The sequence below is a fragment of the Mastigoproctus giganteus genome, chromosome 14, assembly GCF_048544385.1.
Source record: "Mastigoproctus giganteus isolate SK-2022 chromosome 14, ASM4854438v1, whole genome shotgun sequence".
NCBI lineage: Eukaryota > Metazoa > Arthropoda > Arachnida > Uropygi > Thelyphonidae > Mastigoproctus > Mastigoproctus giganteus.
Window position 1 is genome coordinate 120,895,422 of NC_143588.1, and position 17,467 is coordinate 120,912,888.

Genomic DNA, 17,467 nt, shown 5'->3' on the forward strand with positions numbered 1-17,467 from the left:
TATGATATCAAAATTATTTTTTGCATCTAGTTCCTTTCTTACTGTGTTGCAGTATCCAATAAAATAGGATTTTCCCTTGACAAATCCATGCTGTGCCTAAAGTATAACTTCACTCTTGTCTAGATGGTCATGCATTACTTCCTTAACCAATGACTCCATTATTTTTCCTCAAACAAAATTTAACTAACAAGTCTGTAATTACTCATGTGACCTTTGATCTCATTGTATGAATTGGCAATATATTTCCACATGAATTCAGGGATGTTCTTATAATCATTGCTACAGGTTTGCTTACCACTTTTGTTGCCTCCTTTAATATTAATGTTCAAAACATCAAAGGCTGATACTGATATCCCAACAATTTCTGTTTTTGATGTTTTGCCCAACACCTCAAATTTATTTACCAATGCTAGGAGTTTGGCAAATAAATTTGAGGTATTGGGCAAAACATCAAATGCAGATATTATTGATGTATCAGAGACATGGTGTCACACTGAAAGTACAGCCAGTCGACATGGTGTAATTTGGTGTAACATAGGCACTGGGAAAGCAAAATTGAGAGTATGAGTGTGTTATAGGCCTAATGACTCTGATGAGTATAATGAATAACTGTACAGAGAAATAGAGTAGACCAGTAAATCAGATTGTCTTATAATGGGAGATTTTAATTTCTCAAATATTGACTAGAATTTGTGGGTTGGTCAAGTCGCACACTAGCAAGGCTTTTGCGGATTTATTGGATGATTGTTTTCTACAGCAGCATGTTTGAGAGGCAACTAGAGAGAGTAATACTCTTGATCTGATTATCAGTAGTGATTCTTCATGCATTAAGAATCACCAGATAAAGGAACTACTAGGTGGCAGTGGTCACAGTGTGCAGAAGTGGAATTTACTCAAAGAGGTAACTACCATCAGGGGTAAAGGGAAGGGTTTTTGCTTTTGTAAAGGTAACTAAGGTGGTCTGAGACAGTTTTTAAATTCTATACAGTGAGACCAACTGATGGTGTTACCAACAGCAAATTCAAAATGGGAAGCATTCAAAGAACTTATCTTGGAAGCTACTAGGCTTTTCATGCCAACTAAGAAATATTGTTCAAGGTTTAGGCCTAATGGATGTCAGATGAACTAATGAAACATGTGGCAGAGAAGAAAAATGCATGGGATACGTATAGATTAACAGGTGACATAGAAGCCTATGGTAGATATAAGTTGATCTGTAATCAAGTTGCAAAGGAGGTTAGGAAAGCAAAGGCAGATTAAGACAAATCTTTGGCAAAGGATACAAAGAGTTCTTTATTTATGTAAACTCTAGAAGGAAAGGGATGAATCAGATTGGTCCACTTGATAGCAATGGTTCAACTGTAGACGATCCTGTTCAGGTAGCTAACAAACCAAACTGAATACTTTGCATCTACATTCGCACATGAGGAGTTATTCAAGTCAGAGAATGCAAGAGGTGTATTAAACTGTGGCAGTGAGCTAAATGATTTTGTAATAACTCAGAGCAAAATGGAGGAGAAATTGTTGAAGATAAACATGAGAAAGGCACCTGGGGTGGATGGGATCTATCCAGTTATATTTTAGGAGGCAGCAAGGGAAGTAAGTAAGCCATAATTATGAGAGCTTCCTTGGACTTAGGGGAGGTAGCCATGGACTGGAGCTGTGCAAATGTGACCTCAATTCACAAAGAAGGAATAAAGGGTGACACAAGTAATTACAGAACTGTTAGTTTAACTTTTGTTCTGGGGAAATTAATGGAGGCATTGGTTAAAGAAGCACTGTGGGATCATCTAGACAAGACTTCAGTTATAGTTTGGACTCAGCATGGGTTTGTTAAGGGGAAATCTTGTCTGACCAATTTTATTGGATACTATGATGTGGTCACAAAGGAACTGGATGCAAAGTATGATATTGATATCATATATTTGGATCTTAGGAAGGCTTTTGTGATACTGTTGCACATGGAAGAGTGGCGCCTCCGTAGCCAGGTGGGCAGGAGCAGCAGTGCGTAGCACACGCTTCTTGATTAGACCGGGGTTCGAGCCTGTCACCACCAAATACGGAGGATGCAGAAAGGTCATGGAATGACCACCGCATATTCCTGGAGCAATATGGCCTTAGTTGCTAATGCTCCTAAAAACCAAATAACAACAACAGCACATGGAAGACTACTGCACAAATTGGAGCAGGGTGGCACTGGTGGCAAATTGTTGCTATTTGCTATGGATAAAGGGATGGTTGAGTGAGAGAAGACAGAGAATGGTAATCAATGGACTCTGCTTTTTGTGGACTAATGTTATTAGTGGAGTCCCCCAGGGTTCCGTGTTGTTCCACTGTTGTTTTCTGTTTTTATTACTGATATTGATGATGGTATATCAGACTTAATGTCTAAGTTTGCGGAAGATACAAAGGTTTGGCTGGGTTGTTAATGACACTAATGATAGTACACTACAGTAATAGGATCTAGAAAAGTTGAACAGATGGGCTGAGAGGTGGCAACTGAAGTTTAACATTGAGAAATGTAAGGTACTGCATATGAGTAGCAGTAATCTCAGAGTAACATATCAACTGTGTGTTACTACAGTCAGGTAGCGGGGAATAAAAAGGATCTGGGGTTAATTGTGCAGTCAGATATGAAGTTTTCTGAGCAATGCAGACAGTCTGCAAGAGTAGCTTATGATGTCTTGTCAATGATCTACAGGCACTCCCTGTCTTACATAATACTCGACTTATGGAAATCCAACTTTATGTGAGTTCTCGCTAGCTGTTGCAAACTTAAAAAAAAATGGAAAATTATTTTGCATCTTGTAGGAATAACTGGAGGTATCGTGAAAATATCATTAATGTGAACCCAATAACACTAGATTTTTTTGGCGATTTGTTCCAAGACCACGAAGTTGAAAATTTCGCTATTTAACTAAGCTATTTATATGTCTAAAAGATTATTTTTATAATGGAAATTGCACTACACTTTCATTGTTTTCATATGTTCCGTTATAAGAATCAATTTTGAACACCTTTGTGATATTTTGCTAAAGCACATTTCTGGAGGTGCTACCATAAAATAATAAAAACAATTTGCACTTTCCGGTTTATTGGACCTTTCTGTTCTGTTAGCGCAATCTATTATAAACAGGTAATAAACTCGATCTTATTGCATTTGCAATAATTCCGATAACTGAAATTGTATGCGTTTTTCGTTATTATGGTGAAATGTGTTCCCCCTTTACTGAAATCTTCAAACATATAAAAAACATAAATAAATTTTCAGAACCTTCTCTTCATTCCTATTTACTTATTACAATGGTGAAGGGAAAGGGACCAACGGAAAGTGCAAGTGCTGGCAGTGCTAGGAAACGAAAAAAAATCGATTTAGAAAATAAGATGATTAATTAAGAGTAATAAGCAGGACAAAGTTTGTCATCTATTGCATGGAATTATGTCTTGCTGCTTCAACAGTGAATGCTATTTTAAGGACAGTGCATGTATAAAAGAACATGTAAAAGGATCAACATATTTCACACCCAGGTAAGTCCGCCCCAACAGTGATCACAAAATAGCGTGCAGGTGCTATATCGAAGATGGAAAAGCTATTAATAAAGCTATTAATGGATGGAAAATCAGATTCAGAAACAAGTGCCCCTGAGTCCAGTGGCCATTCAAGCAAAAGCAACAAGTATTTATGAAGATATTAATGATAAGTATGGCGAATCCCAAGCTAAGTTCGTGGCAAGCAATAGGTAGTTTCATAGGTTCAAGCATTGTGCTAGTATCCAAAACATTAAAGTATGTGGGGAAGTCACCAGTGCCAATTCTGCAGCTGCAGGGAAATTTTGTGATGTGTTGGGAAAAACCCCTTCTAAATCTCCACAGCCCCCAACTTCCACAACGGCATGCTTATTAGCTGGAGAGTTAATCCTGGCAACGATACTCGAAAGGTAAAACTTGCTGACGTTATGCCTGTCTCCTATCTCTTTTTGTAATTTTATAATTTTGAAATTTTTGCAATTTTGTACACTCTTGTAATTTTTATTCCGCATGAGATAAAAAAATTTGAATAATTCTATTTACCTGTTCGTCAAACTTTTTTTTTTTTTTTTTTTTTGCTTCTATCAAATTCTGTGCACCTAGTTGTGAGTGCTGAATTTCCCTAAATGCTTATTTAGGGAAATTCCGACTTGCATAATATTCCGCAGAATGCAACCCTTACGTTAATCGGTGATTGGCTGTATATGATATCAAAATTATTTTTTGCATTCAGCTGCTTTGTGATGACTTAATAGTATCCAATAAAATTTGTCAGACAAGACTTAACAAACCCATGCTGTGTCTGAATTATTACTACAGTCTTGTCTAGATCCTGCAGTGCTTCTTTGACCAATGACTCCATTATTTTTCCTGGAGCAGAAGTCAAACTAACAGGTCTGTAATTACTTGTTTCACCCTTTGATTCCCCCCTTTGTGAGTTGGATGTACATTTGCACATCTCCTGAGTCCAAGGATGCTCTCATAATTATGGCTAAGGGTTTGCTTACTTCCATTGCCACCTCCTTTAATATAACTGGATAGTTCCCATCAACACCAGTTACTTTTCTTATGTTTAACTTCAACAACATCTCCACTTTGCTGCTCTCAGTTCTTATATATCATTTAACTCCCTGTTAGTTTTATAAAAAAAAATTTGGCCATCTCCTCCTTGAATAACTCCTCATGTCGGAATGAAGATGCAAAATACTCATTCAGTTTGTTACTACCTGAGCTGGATCATCAACAGTTCAACCATTGATATCAAGTGGACCAATCTGATTCATCCCCTTCCTTCCAGATTTTACATAAGTAAAGAACTGTTTGCTGTTTTTCTTTGCATCCTTTGCCAAAGATTTCTCGTAATCTGCCTTTGCTTGCCTAACCTCCTTTGTGATTTGGTTACAGACCAGCTTCAGTTTATATCTATCATAGGCTTCTGTATCACCTGTAATTTATGTATCCCATGCATTTTTCTTCTCTGCCACATGTCTCATTAGTTCATCTGACCTCCATTTAGGCCTAAACCTTGAGCAATATTTCTTAGTTGGTATGAAAAGCCTAATAGCTTCCAAGATTAATTCTTTGAATGCTTTCCATTTTGAATTTTCTCTTCGTAACATCATCAGTTAGTCCCACCGTATAGAATTTGAAAACTCTGAGACCACTGTTGTCACCTTTGCAAAAGCAAAAACCCTTCCCTTTACCCCTAATGGTAGTTACATATTGATGTAAATCTCATATCAGTACATTGTGATCACTGCCACCCAGTGGTTCCTTTCTCTGTAAATTCTTAATGCATGAATAATCACTGCTGATATTCAGATCAAGAGTGTTACTCCCTCTCGTGCCTCTCTAACATGCTGCTGTAGAAAACAGTCATCCAATAAATCCACAAAAGCTTTGCTAGTGTGCGAGTGACCAACCCACAAGTTCCAGTCAATATCTGGGAAGTTAAAATCCCCCATTATAAGACACTGATTAACTGGTCTACACTATTTCTCTGTATAATTGTTCATTGTGTTCATCAGAGTCATTAGGCCTATAACAAACTCCTTCCCTCATTTTTGCTTTCCCAGTGCTTATGTCACACCAAACTGACTCAGCGTTGCACTGTCTATCTATGTCAACTGGTGCCTTAGATTTTGTGTTTCTTAACTAACAGCATAACCCTTCTTCCTATCTTGTCTGTCCTTTCTGTACACATAGTACTCCCCAAATTCCAATTCTGCATTCCTGAAATCTGTGACACCATGTCTCTGATATCCCAACAATATATGCCTTTGCTGTCTTGACCAGCACTTCAAATGCATCAAATTTATTTACTATACTCCTAGCATTGGTGTAAATGCAAGTATACGTACACCTATTCTTACTCTTAGTTACTCTAACACAGCCAATGTATTTACTTGTTTCATGACCCCTAGCAGTTCCAAATCTCCAGCAACTTGCTTTCTGGGCTGCTGCTCATTCCAATAGCAGTGCAAGCATCATTTCCACCTCTGGCTGCGGCTACTGCTAATCTATTAGTCTGTGTATCCCCCCCCAACCTAGAAGTTTTCCGACCCACCTAACATTGCCTCAATTGCATCAGCAAATATTCTTGCAACCTTTCTATTTAAGTGTATCCAATCCCTGTGGAAGCAATCTCTTCTATTAACAAGCACAGACCATGCTGAAAAAAATTCTATTATATGAGCCTTGCACAGTCTCTCCAGGGCCGAATTGATTGACAAGGCTCTCATCATATACTCCCTCCTATCGTGTTTGGGTAGGATTGCAGACACTTTCAAATTTTACCTTAACTTGCGTCTTTTTTTCCATCAGTTCTCCATATGCTTATGGAGAACTTAATGGGATCCAGAACTGCTATCTACTTTACACCGTCTTGCAGTATTTAATCTATTAGTAAGAAGCCAGCTGTATGGCTACTGAATGAATTAGAATGGACTTAAATATGGGACTAAGCCAGCCAGATTGGATAAATTATAGACTAAAATCCTATTGCTATGTAATTGCAAAAGGCAGTTGTAACTCACCAGCTGGTGCATAACCTGGGTGAGCAAGGTACTTTCCGTGCTTGTCATGGAACCAGGATGTAGTTTTAAATACGCTTCTGTGACAACCACCAGCAAGGTAAGTACTGTCAGTGAGAGAAGTTTAAATAACAAAGAATAAAATTAACAGAAGTAGTTGAATACAGCTGACCTGCAGCTAAGCAATAATTATAAATTTATTTATTCTTGAAGCAATATACTGTGCAAAGAAGGTATTGCAGTAGCTTTTACAAACAATTTAGAAGAAAGTTTAATTGGCTGCAAAGCATCACCAAGTAGATCCAGGTAGACAGAATTTAAGATTAAAAATTGAGTGATGAAATTTGTTTGTGCATATAAGGCCCAGTGGAAGGCTCAGAAAAAAAATGAAACAGCATAGTTCTTTAACATCTTTAAAAACTAATAGAAATATCAGGAAGGTTGGAAAATGTTTTGAAGTTCACTTAAATCTCAGAAAGGGAAAGAAAACCATAATTAAATTAAATGGTTTCAGTAGAGCCAAGTGCTTTGTCTCAATAATGTTTTTTATTTATTTATTTGCTTTGCTTTTCTGATTGATCTTTCTCTTTCATCTTAACAGACTTCTATTTTTTAGTGATGTTTCTCATTTCATCTGTTTATATCATTCTTTTTTTGATATTTCATCCCAGTTTCCACCTAAAAACTTTCCTTTTTGTCTTTAGAAATGTTTTTCCACCCTCTTCCTTGATATTCCCATTTATATTGCTTGTTTTCAAATGCTTTTGATGATACAATTCTGTGATACAATTCTGTGATAATAAAGTATAGGATTAAGCAAATACACTTCATTTTCAAGTGCAGATCTTTATGTTAGTGCTACTTCTACATTACTAATAGTACAATTACTATCTTAAAGTTGGGCAGAGTATTTTTCAGTATACTTTTATTTTATCATTATAAATTTGTATGTGGCTGATGATTTTGTTTATATTTCAGGATTGGACAAAGGATACTCTGAGAAAAGTGAGAAAAATAAGCCTAAAACAAACAGGAAGAAGAAGAAAATTCTAAGTTGTATCCATATGAACAGCATACCTTTGTGTAAACAATCCTGATATATACATACATACATATATGTATATAATTTATATACCCAATATATGTTCAAGTTTTAATTTATTCTTGTATGTGCTCTGTTTGTAGAGCAAGATAGCCAATATATATATATATATATATCCACATACACACACATACACATATATATATATTTTTAATCTCCCATGTTATATATGATGGCTTCTTTAAGCCTCAGAAATCATGTTATACCTAGTCTAAATAAATATACCTCATTTCTGTAAAAGATTCTGCCTTTTTTTTTTTTTTAAATCCTGTGTAGTTTTTTTCTTTCTCTCTCTCTCTCTCTCTCTCTCTCTCTCTCTCTCTCTCTCTCTCTCTCTCTCTCTCTCTCTCTCTCTCTCTCTCTCTCTGCCCCCGTCATTTCATATTTTTATTTACATGTTAATGTGCCTTAAATTAATGTACTGCCTTAACTATTACATTGTTTGTCATGGAAAATACTGTTAATAAATGAATGGTTCTTATCCGAGCCATAACTTGTTTGTATAGTATCCACTGTTAATTTAATTTCTTTTCTTGTTTTCCTATACTTTTATGACAGCTTTATGTGCATATAAATTACTTAGTCATATTAGGATATAGTTTTTTGCAAATGTAGGTAAGTGAGTGGTGCTTCATACAGATAAGGAGAATCAAGTCCATACAGCCCTTATAGACACAAACTATAGGTCAATTACTGACAAATATTACTACATTGTTTACTGCACAAACAATGAAACTGCTGGAAGCTGTAGTAAAATCAAGGATGTATTTCAGAGAGAAACATGGTGTACCAGTACGTAGATGTGAGGTAGAGCTAACAATTACCATTTGACTCTTTAAAGACAGCCATTATTGAGAACCAACGTTAAAAAAAACATTTTTGGGTAAAGAATTCAACCCTTCAAAATTTAGCCCCCAGGAAGAGACAAATGTGATTAGAGGGAATGCTGAAGGCCACCTGTAAGCAATGATGGTTAGCTTTGCTGCAGGCCAATCAAAATCCATTTCTGTTTCCATCTACAGGAACTACTAATATTTACTGTAATAAAGAGGGAAAAAAGTGACTGCAACACTATAGAAAAAGTTGTGTGGTCTGTTTTGTAGTTGTTCCATGTTATTTTAGTGAAAGGTGAGATCTGTGGGGGACCTCATGAACCACTCATTTTCTTTGTTGATCCATGAGTTATATGTGGTAGACTTGTGGCTTGGAGGGTATTTTGTATGGCATATTTTTATTTTTTTGTGGAAGTTGAAAATAGTCAACCTTTTGAGAAACATAAATCTGATTAATATCAAGATGTCTCTTCATTTTACTTGAATAATTCAATTAACCACTTTTTTTTCCCCCTTGTTCCTTTTAATTTTGCCCTGTTAGCATAACTGCCAACTCTGGATTTATGACAGCTCCATCTTTTTGACTCAGTTGACCCATTCTCTGTCTCATTTCTGTGTTACAGTTTGTACCTAGTGTTTTAGGCGCTTGCGTAGCACACGCTTCTTGATTAGACCGGGGTTCGAGCCAGTCACCACCAAATACGGAAGATGCAGAAAGGTCAGGGAATGACCACCGCATATCCCAGAGCAATATGGCCTTAGTTGCTAATGCTCCTAAAAATAACAAACAACAACAACAGCCTCCGTAGCCAGGTGGGAAGGAGCAGCAGTGCGTAACACATGCTTCTTGATTAGACCGGGGGTTCGATCCCATCACCACCAAATATGGAGGAAGCGGAAAGGTCAGGGAATGACCACCACATATTCCCAGAGCAATATGTCCTTAGTTGCTAATGCTCCTAAAAACCAAATAACAAACAAACATACCTAGTGTTTTACCACCTTTTTGCAGAAACATCATGTTCTCTTTTATTTTCACAAAAAATAGTTAAAATTTGAATTTTTAAAAAATGATGACTTTTTTTTTTTTTCTTAATGAATATGACCATGATAAACACTTGAGAATAGTTTTCCATAATTTTTTGGTTAGGCATTAAAAAAAATAATAATAATTATAAACTTTTTCCTGCAGGTTTTCATTTGCAATGCAAATAATACAATACCTTTCACTGTTTAGAAAACAGTAAAGGTTAATTAAAGAACAAAGTAAAAGCTTGCATCACCAACAGTGTAGAAATACAAGCCAAAACACCACCCTTCATGTCAGTAAGTTAATAAAGACTGCCTTCCTTGTCGATCGGTTATAAAAGACCATTGAGAGATGATGCATATCAAATGGCAAAACCGGTTCACATGGTAGACTTCATAAAAACTTGCACGTTTACATGTGATTTGTATGCCAAATCAATCCATTGAAGTGTTACTACTTGCAACACTTCAGTCGTAAAAGTTGACAGCTTAATAAATTCAAGGCAGAACCAGACAAACATCTGGAGCAAATGGATGGGTGAAATAGGAAGGGATTTTTTTTTTTTTTTTTTTGCTGATCCTGTATAAGCTTTCTTTCCTCTGCTGATGCTAACTTCAAATATTTAATAAAAATTTAATGCACTCACAGCAGAAGTGCAGTGAATATGAATAAATTTGGTAAAATAAAATAGACTCCGCAGATAGCAATTTGCCCATCTGTGTTATTGGATGCATTAGGTTAAATATTTAATTTTAAATTAAATATAATCACATTTGGATAACCAATTTGTCATCCAATAATTCTGTTTGGAGAATAAGTTTTTTGAACAAAACTAGAACAAATTGATTTGGCAGTGGGGAGTGATTTTCCATTACTTCTCAGTATTATTGAAGATAAAGAAATTATACTTTGCAGATTAGTTTATGATATTAATGGAAGAAACTGCTTTTTAGGTGCCATTATGAAAGAAGAAATATTGATGTACTGCAGTGGTCCTTGGTTAGGGAACTGATGTGCAAGGAGGCATGAAATAAGTTAATCTTGTCCTTTTAATTCCTCATAACTGCATTTCAGAAAATATTCAGCCAGATGGAGAAACTGAATTCAGATCCCTTTTTAATTTTGGAAATGGTCTTGACAGCCAAATCTCAACAGTAGTGCCATTATTATAAACAAAACTTTCTGACTCAACATTTTTAAAGATATGACAATGGTTACATTACCTTTCTTGGAGCAATAAAAATCAACTGATGTCTAGCTGACAATCCAAAAAACCCACAGCAAAGTGTTAGCTTTGTTTAAATGTATATTGTAGTGGCAAGCAATGCTGTGGCTGTATTTTATTATAAATGTATTTTGTCAGTGAAATTTAATGCAGCACTATTTAATTTATAGTGCTGTGTGGACTTTTAAAAAACCTGGGTTTCTTCTGCCTACAAATAGCTAATCATTGGCTTTTTGAAAGTTGAAAGTTTTTGTGTATTAGCTATACATATGCTTCATTTCCTTCCCTTTTAGCTGTATTTAAACCTTCAGTTCCTCATTTGATCCCTCTTCTAAATATGAATGCCACTGCATGAATCATAATGAAGAGACAGGGACAATCAGTGGCTTATGATTGCCTTCCCAACTTATTTTTTTCATTTTCCATAATGGAGCAGATTTTTTGTGATGAATCTACAGGAAGTCTGAATTCTTTTCCTTCTGCAAAAATCTGTAGGTAACAAATTATGGTACTATAACTGCAAAAGATATCCAGTGACATTACAGTTTCAAAGAAACAAAATATTTAACAAAATAAGAATAGTAAGATTAAAATTGCAAAATTATTTGATATTCGTTTATTGAATGTTGTCCACATATCTTTAATTATGATGCAATTAAAATATACAGTGGGTGAAAACTGGCAAAAGAATCTGTGGGAACAAACATACAGGCATATTAATTGATTTGGTGTGACAGCTTCAAACCAAGCAGATAAAGCGAGGATCGGTGGGTGAAATACGAGGGTGTTCAATAAATTATCTACCTAGAGTACTTCCCATAGTTATATTTTAATGATTCATGATTTATTGTGTTCCTACATATCTCAACTTGAATCATACTAATTTTGATTCCACTGTTTTTAGGTTGTGCTGCTGTAACAGAAAGAAGGAAGACACCTGTATCAAATTATGGATTTGCTGCAATTGGAAAAATGCCGACCGGGCTAGCCGGGTGGGTAAAGCGCCTGCCTGGCAACCCAAAGGTCGCGGGTTCGAATCCCGCCTCAGGCTTGGATCAAAGTACTGCAAAAACCTTGGGAGGTGCATTATGGCCACAGAAGCCGATGCGCCAATAACTACCAAAGAAAAAAAAGAAGAAAAGAAGCAATTGGAACAACATTCAGTCATCAAGTTTCTCACCAAAGAAGGAAATGGGTCAAAGGCCATTCATGAAAGGATAGCGACTGTGTATGGCAATAGTGCACCTTTGGAGTACCAGGTGAAATTCTGTTAAAAACAATTTAAGAATTTAAGTGGGGAAGAGAGTCCACCGAAGATGATCCACGTCCAGGAAGGCAGCAACAGCGACCACTCCAGAAATGTGCCAAGCTGTGGAAATACCTTGTGCAGAATGACAGATGTTTAAAGGTGTCCCAAATCTCTAGGGCAGTGGTTCTCAAACTTGTACATCGCGAAGCCCTGGAGAGGTGCCATAATTTACCAGCCCTGGGCATCATGAACGGTGTAATAGTTTATGTAAGATTTCCATGACAGATATTAAAAATATCTGTCATCATTAAGGATGATTTTTTTTTACTATTAGATATCTACTACTATTTGATCTGTATTATTAATGTAAATAATTATAAAAAATATTTGGAGTATTTTTGACGAAGAGAATGCATAGTGTTACCTGACCGTATTCTTGGGATCTGGAAATTGTACAATTATAGATGCTTTACTTTAAGCCGGGAAAATTTTACAGGTTAAGACAGAGACATGGGCTCAGAAAGTTTGAGAACCCCTGCTCTAGGGACTATGACATCTGAGGGAACAGTTATAACCATCTTCCATCAACATTTGGGGATGACGAAGGTGGGTCCCCAGATTTCTAACCCCTGTGCAGAAGCAATTCAGAGTGGTGTGAAGAGAATTTAGAGCTTTATGGAAGGGATCCTGAAACTTTGATCTTCAGAATTGTTAAAGGTGGTGAAACATGGGTTCATCACTGGGATCCTAAGACCAAGCAAGAATCAATGCATTGGAAACACAAGGGTTCTCCCCACCCAAAAAATTTTGTACACAACCTTCAGCTGGCAAGATTATAGCCACCCATTTTTTTGGGATGCTGAAGGAATTTTGTACATTTGCTACTTGGAACACAAACAGTCACTGGGGAGTCGTATGCATCCCTACTGTACAACCTAAGGGATGTCATAAAGGAAAAATGCCTGGAAAACTTTCCAGAGGTGTGCTGCTTCTTCAGGACAGTGTACCAGTGCACATGTCACATGCTGTTGCTGCTATTTTCAGAGACTAACTTTATAGAACTTACCCTAACAGTGCAGATCTGGCCCCCAATGACTTTCCTACTTGGATGCCTCAAGAAAAATGTATGTAGACGTCACTTTGCTGATAATGAACTAGTCTGCTGTTTCTGTGTTGTTTGATAGACAGGACAAAGTATTTTATTTGCCTGGTATTTCCTCATTGCCAACAAAATAGAACAAGTGTATTGAAGTTCAGGGGAGTTACATTGAAAAATAAAACCAGATTTTTGCCTCTACCTCATTTCCTTCATAGGTAAGTAGATAATTTATTGAATATCCCTCGTAAATCATGTCATTCAAAAAATCTGTGAGGAAGAAAGTTTGATGTTAGCTGGAATTTAACAACTTAAAAATATATCTTTTAAGAGCACAAAAGGTGATATTGTTGTACATGACACGAATGGCATTAAGAGTAGATCTGCAGACTTAACAACTACAGGTTAAGTTTAAAAAAAAAAAAAGTGATGATTTAGTGTTAAATTTGAAAGTTTCTGCAGTTCTGCCCAGATATGATGAGAACCTTGTTAATCAGTTCTGCCCTGGAGAGATTGTGCAAGGCCCGTGGGTTACAATTTTTTTTCAGCCTGGTCTGTGCTTGTTAACAGGAGAGACTGCTTCTACAGGGATGGGATGCACATAAATAGAAAGGGCACAAGAATATTTGCTGATGCTATTGGGGTAGTGTTAGATAAGTTGAGTAAACTGCTAACTTGGGGGGTGGTACACAGACCAATAAATTAACAATAGATCAAGCAGAGGTGAAAGTGATTCTTGTATTGCTATTGGCAAAAGCAGCAACCTGGAAATCAAGGTGCTGAGTATTTCAAAGACTGCTGGGAGTCATTATGGAAAAAGTAAATACATGGGCTGTGTAAAAGTAATTAAAAGTAGGAACAGCATGTATGTATACCACTACTAGGAGTATATTAAAGAAATTTGAAGGGCTTGTCAAGACATCAAATGCTGCCAAATTACAAATCAACTATAACACAAGGCACCTGGGGCATATGGAATCTATCCAGTTATAATGGAGGCAGCAAGGGAAGTAAGCAAACCCTTAGCCTTAATTATGAGAGCATCCTTAGAGTCAGGGGAGATCCCCATGCACTGGAGATGGGCAAATTTTTTCACCAGTTCACAAAGGGGCTTCAAAGGGTGACAATTATACACCTGTTATTTAACCTTTCTTCGCAGGAAAATAATGGAGTCTCTGGTTAAAGAGGTGATACGGGGACACAAACAAGACCGCAGTAATAGTTCAGACAGCATGGGTTTGTAAAGATGAAGTCTTGTCTGACCAATTTGGATACTATGATGTCAAATGAACTGGATGCAAAACGTAATTTTGACATATACTTGGATTTCATGAAAGCTTTTCATACTGTTGCTCATGCAAGACTGCTGTACAAATTGTAGCGGTATGACATTAAGGGGAAGTTTGACTGGAGACAGCAGAGAGTTGTAATAAATGGACACTGCTCTAGGACTAATGTTATTAGCTGAGTATCCTGAGGTTTGTTGCTGAGCACAATGTTATTTTTTGTATTTATCAATGATATTGTAGGTATATCATGCTTAATGTCTAAGTTTACAGATGATATAAAGGTTGGCAGGGTTAGTAAAGACAGTATGCTACTGCAACAGGATCTAGAAAAGTTAGGCAGCTGGGCTGAGAAGTGGCAACTGAAGCTTAAACATTTACAAATGCAAAGTACTCCGAATGGGTAGCAGTAACCCAAGAGAAACATACCAGCTGTGTGGTACTATGCTCAGGGAGGTGGAGAATGAGAAAGACCTTGCGGGTAATTGTACAGTTAGATATGAGGGTCTCTGAGCAGTGCAGATGGGCTGCCGGAACAGGTTATGGAATCTTTTTAATGATATATAGGAATTTTGCTAGCAGAGACAATGAGTTGATTATCCATTTGTATAAGGCAATGGTCAGGCCACTACTCGAGTACTGTATATAGGTCTGGAGGCCTCATTTTAGGACGTGGAGTTGCTAGAACGAGTACAGAGAAGGACAACAAGGTTGGTGAGGAACAAAGGAGTGCGCTTACGAAGAAAGGCTTATGTTCTGCAAGTTGCAGAAACTGGAGACTAGGCACCTGTGAGGTGATCTGATCGAGGTGTATAAGGCCTTGAATGGTTTGAGCAGGCTCAATTCTGATGGGATACTTCGGTTTGTTCAGATTAAGAACCCGAGGGGGCATAGATTCAAACTGAAGAAAGATAGTTGTAGAATTGAAGTGCAGAAGTTTGCAGTTCCAGCAATCAAACACCCGCTGCAGAAGTTTGCAGCGTGTGTTTGATTGCTGGAAAAGACTTCCATCTGTTGTCGAAGTTGATTGCTTAAATAAAAGAATGAACTAAAGAAATATTTGGAGCGAATGAACGGGTGAAATGGAAAGGGATTTTTTTTTGGCTGATGTATAAGCTTGCTTTCTTACATCATATGCCTCAACTAATGCTAACTGTTGCACAGTGAGCTACCATTGAAATTGTACAATGCTCTATGCTTTGCTCACCACAAAGATCCACCTTGCATAATACTTTACAGTTCTGCTGGTGGGACATCGTTTGACCTGTTTAACATCATTCTTTGTACACCTAGACCACTGTTCCTGTTCAACCTACAAGGCATGCCATTTTCGACATGGAGGCACCCGTTGCACAAGCTCTCACAATCATACATTTTTGGAACTTCATGATATCTTTACTTCACGCGATAGCTGCTACTTCATCAGTTTGACTTGTGCGACCAAATGCAAATTATCACTGCTCTACTTTAGGAAGCTGTTCCTCTTTTAATAATGCAAGATATGTGGCATAGTCCACAACAAGAGTGATTGTAATTCAATGATAGCTGAGTGTACATTAGGATAATGTAGATATAATCTTATCTCTACAAATATTTGATAAATTATTGATAAGATTCATTGGTGCCTGTGTACATCGCAGAGAACTTCATGGCTGCCTATGTTGTTACACCCAAATTCCTTGTACTGTTTTAATTCAACCCTACCAAGTGCGTAAGTTATTTTAGGTAGCTGGTCCCTAAGTGGAAGACGCATTTTGTTGTATTAAAACAGTTGCCTATTTTTGTACTATCCTTAAAGCCTGTTCAAGTCATTTTGTATGAGTACTGCTTGTGGCTAATTATTAGCCATCTTCTTAATTGTTACATGTGTAAATGTTGATAAAATGCCCTCTGTTCCTTCAGTGATGTCGGTGGTCCTAGAAATGAACCTTGACGGACTCCATGTTTGAAGTTGAGCCAACTTCAAAATCAGAAAAGTAACCATTAACTCTGTGCTGCTTGCAAAGTGTTTGACACACATTCGAAAATTTTCTGTTATTTTCTTATCCCCATGTACCAGAGTGGTTCGAGCACTGAAGACTAATAAATACGGTTTCTGATTGTATTCATTGACTATATGAATGATAAATTGTAAACTTCCCTGACCGCCTAGTGGTTGTTTTTTTTTTTTATGAAAACCCCAAACACGAAAGGTATCAAAACCTATAGTACTTAGTACCGTGCATGGGTTGAAGGAGAAGTATGGGGGGGGGGGTTGCCGGAAACTTTGCTCTAGAGACTAAACATGGGTTTCACCACTTCAAGCCTCCAATAAGCAAAGTGGTGGTATTTCACCGGTTGATGAAAGTCATCTACCAAGATGTGTTGTCATTTCGCGAACAATCAACTCTCGTGGGTAGCACAGTGGATATAATCATCACCCTCCCACAACAGGTGGAAAAGGCTCAGCTTCGAATCCCGTAATGCGAGGAATTTTTGTGGCCGTTTTTCACATGGTTAAGTTAACTTGGGGATGTTTTGTGCAGCAAACAAATAAAAGGACCACAGAATACCCGCAATTTACAGAATTGCGGGTATTTTGTGGTCCCTTCAATGACTAGGAACTCTTATGGGTTTACGTCACTCCGTGGTTAGATAGCTGCCTCATCAGGCGTAGATAGCAAAGTTTTTGTCCCGGAAACTCGAGTTTTTCGTTAGCAAACAGGAAAAAGGACCAGAGAATGCAAGTACTGTAATTCATTCATTCATCTGCAAGTAACTCACTCATCTGCAAGTAACTTGGGCAGATGAGTGAGTATTCTGGGTGGCCCTAGTGTGATATTAATATTATAATTATTTTTATAAACACGGTATACCGATACCTGGATTCTAGTTTCTTTGCCTCTAAATACCTTCTTGTACTCAACTCGATCGAGTGCAAGTTTGAGTTTTGGCTCCTCCGGCTTTCGAGAATCGGAATGCTAACAGCTTCCAAAAACACAAGGTCACATGATATTACGAATACGAAGACGCATCCACTTGCTCAGTCTACACACATTCGGGGGACATAAATTGAGTAAAGATGATTGCAAAATAGATGTGTGGAA

At 37.2% G+C, this 17,467-nt stretch overlaps 1 protein-coding gene across 1 annotated transcript in view; it reads left to right on the plus strand.

Moving 5' to 3' along the window:
* The window catches only part of LOC150075692 (serine/threonine-protein kinase STK11-like), a 131,697-nt gene extending 123,930 nt beyond the window's left edge, over nt 1-7,767 (plus strand). Inside the window, exon 8 of the mRNA XM_090389050.1 lies at nt 7,539-7,767. Coding sequence (XP_090245176.1) covers nt 7,539-7,657 — 119 coding nt within the window. The 3' untranslated portion in view covers nt 7,658-7,767. The remainder of the gene's footprint in view (nt 1-7,538) is intronic.
* The last annotated feature ends 9,700 nt before the right edge of the window (nt 7,768-17,467 follow it).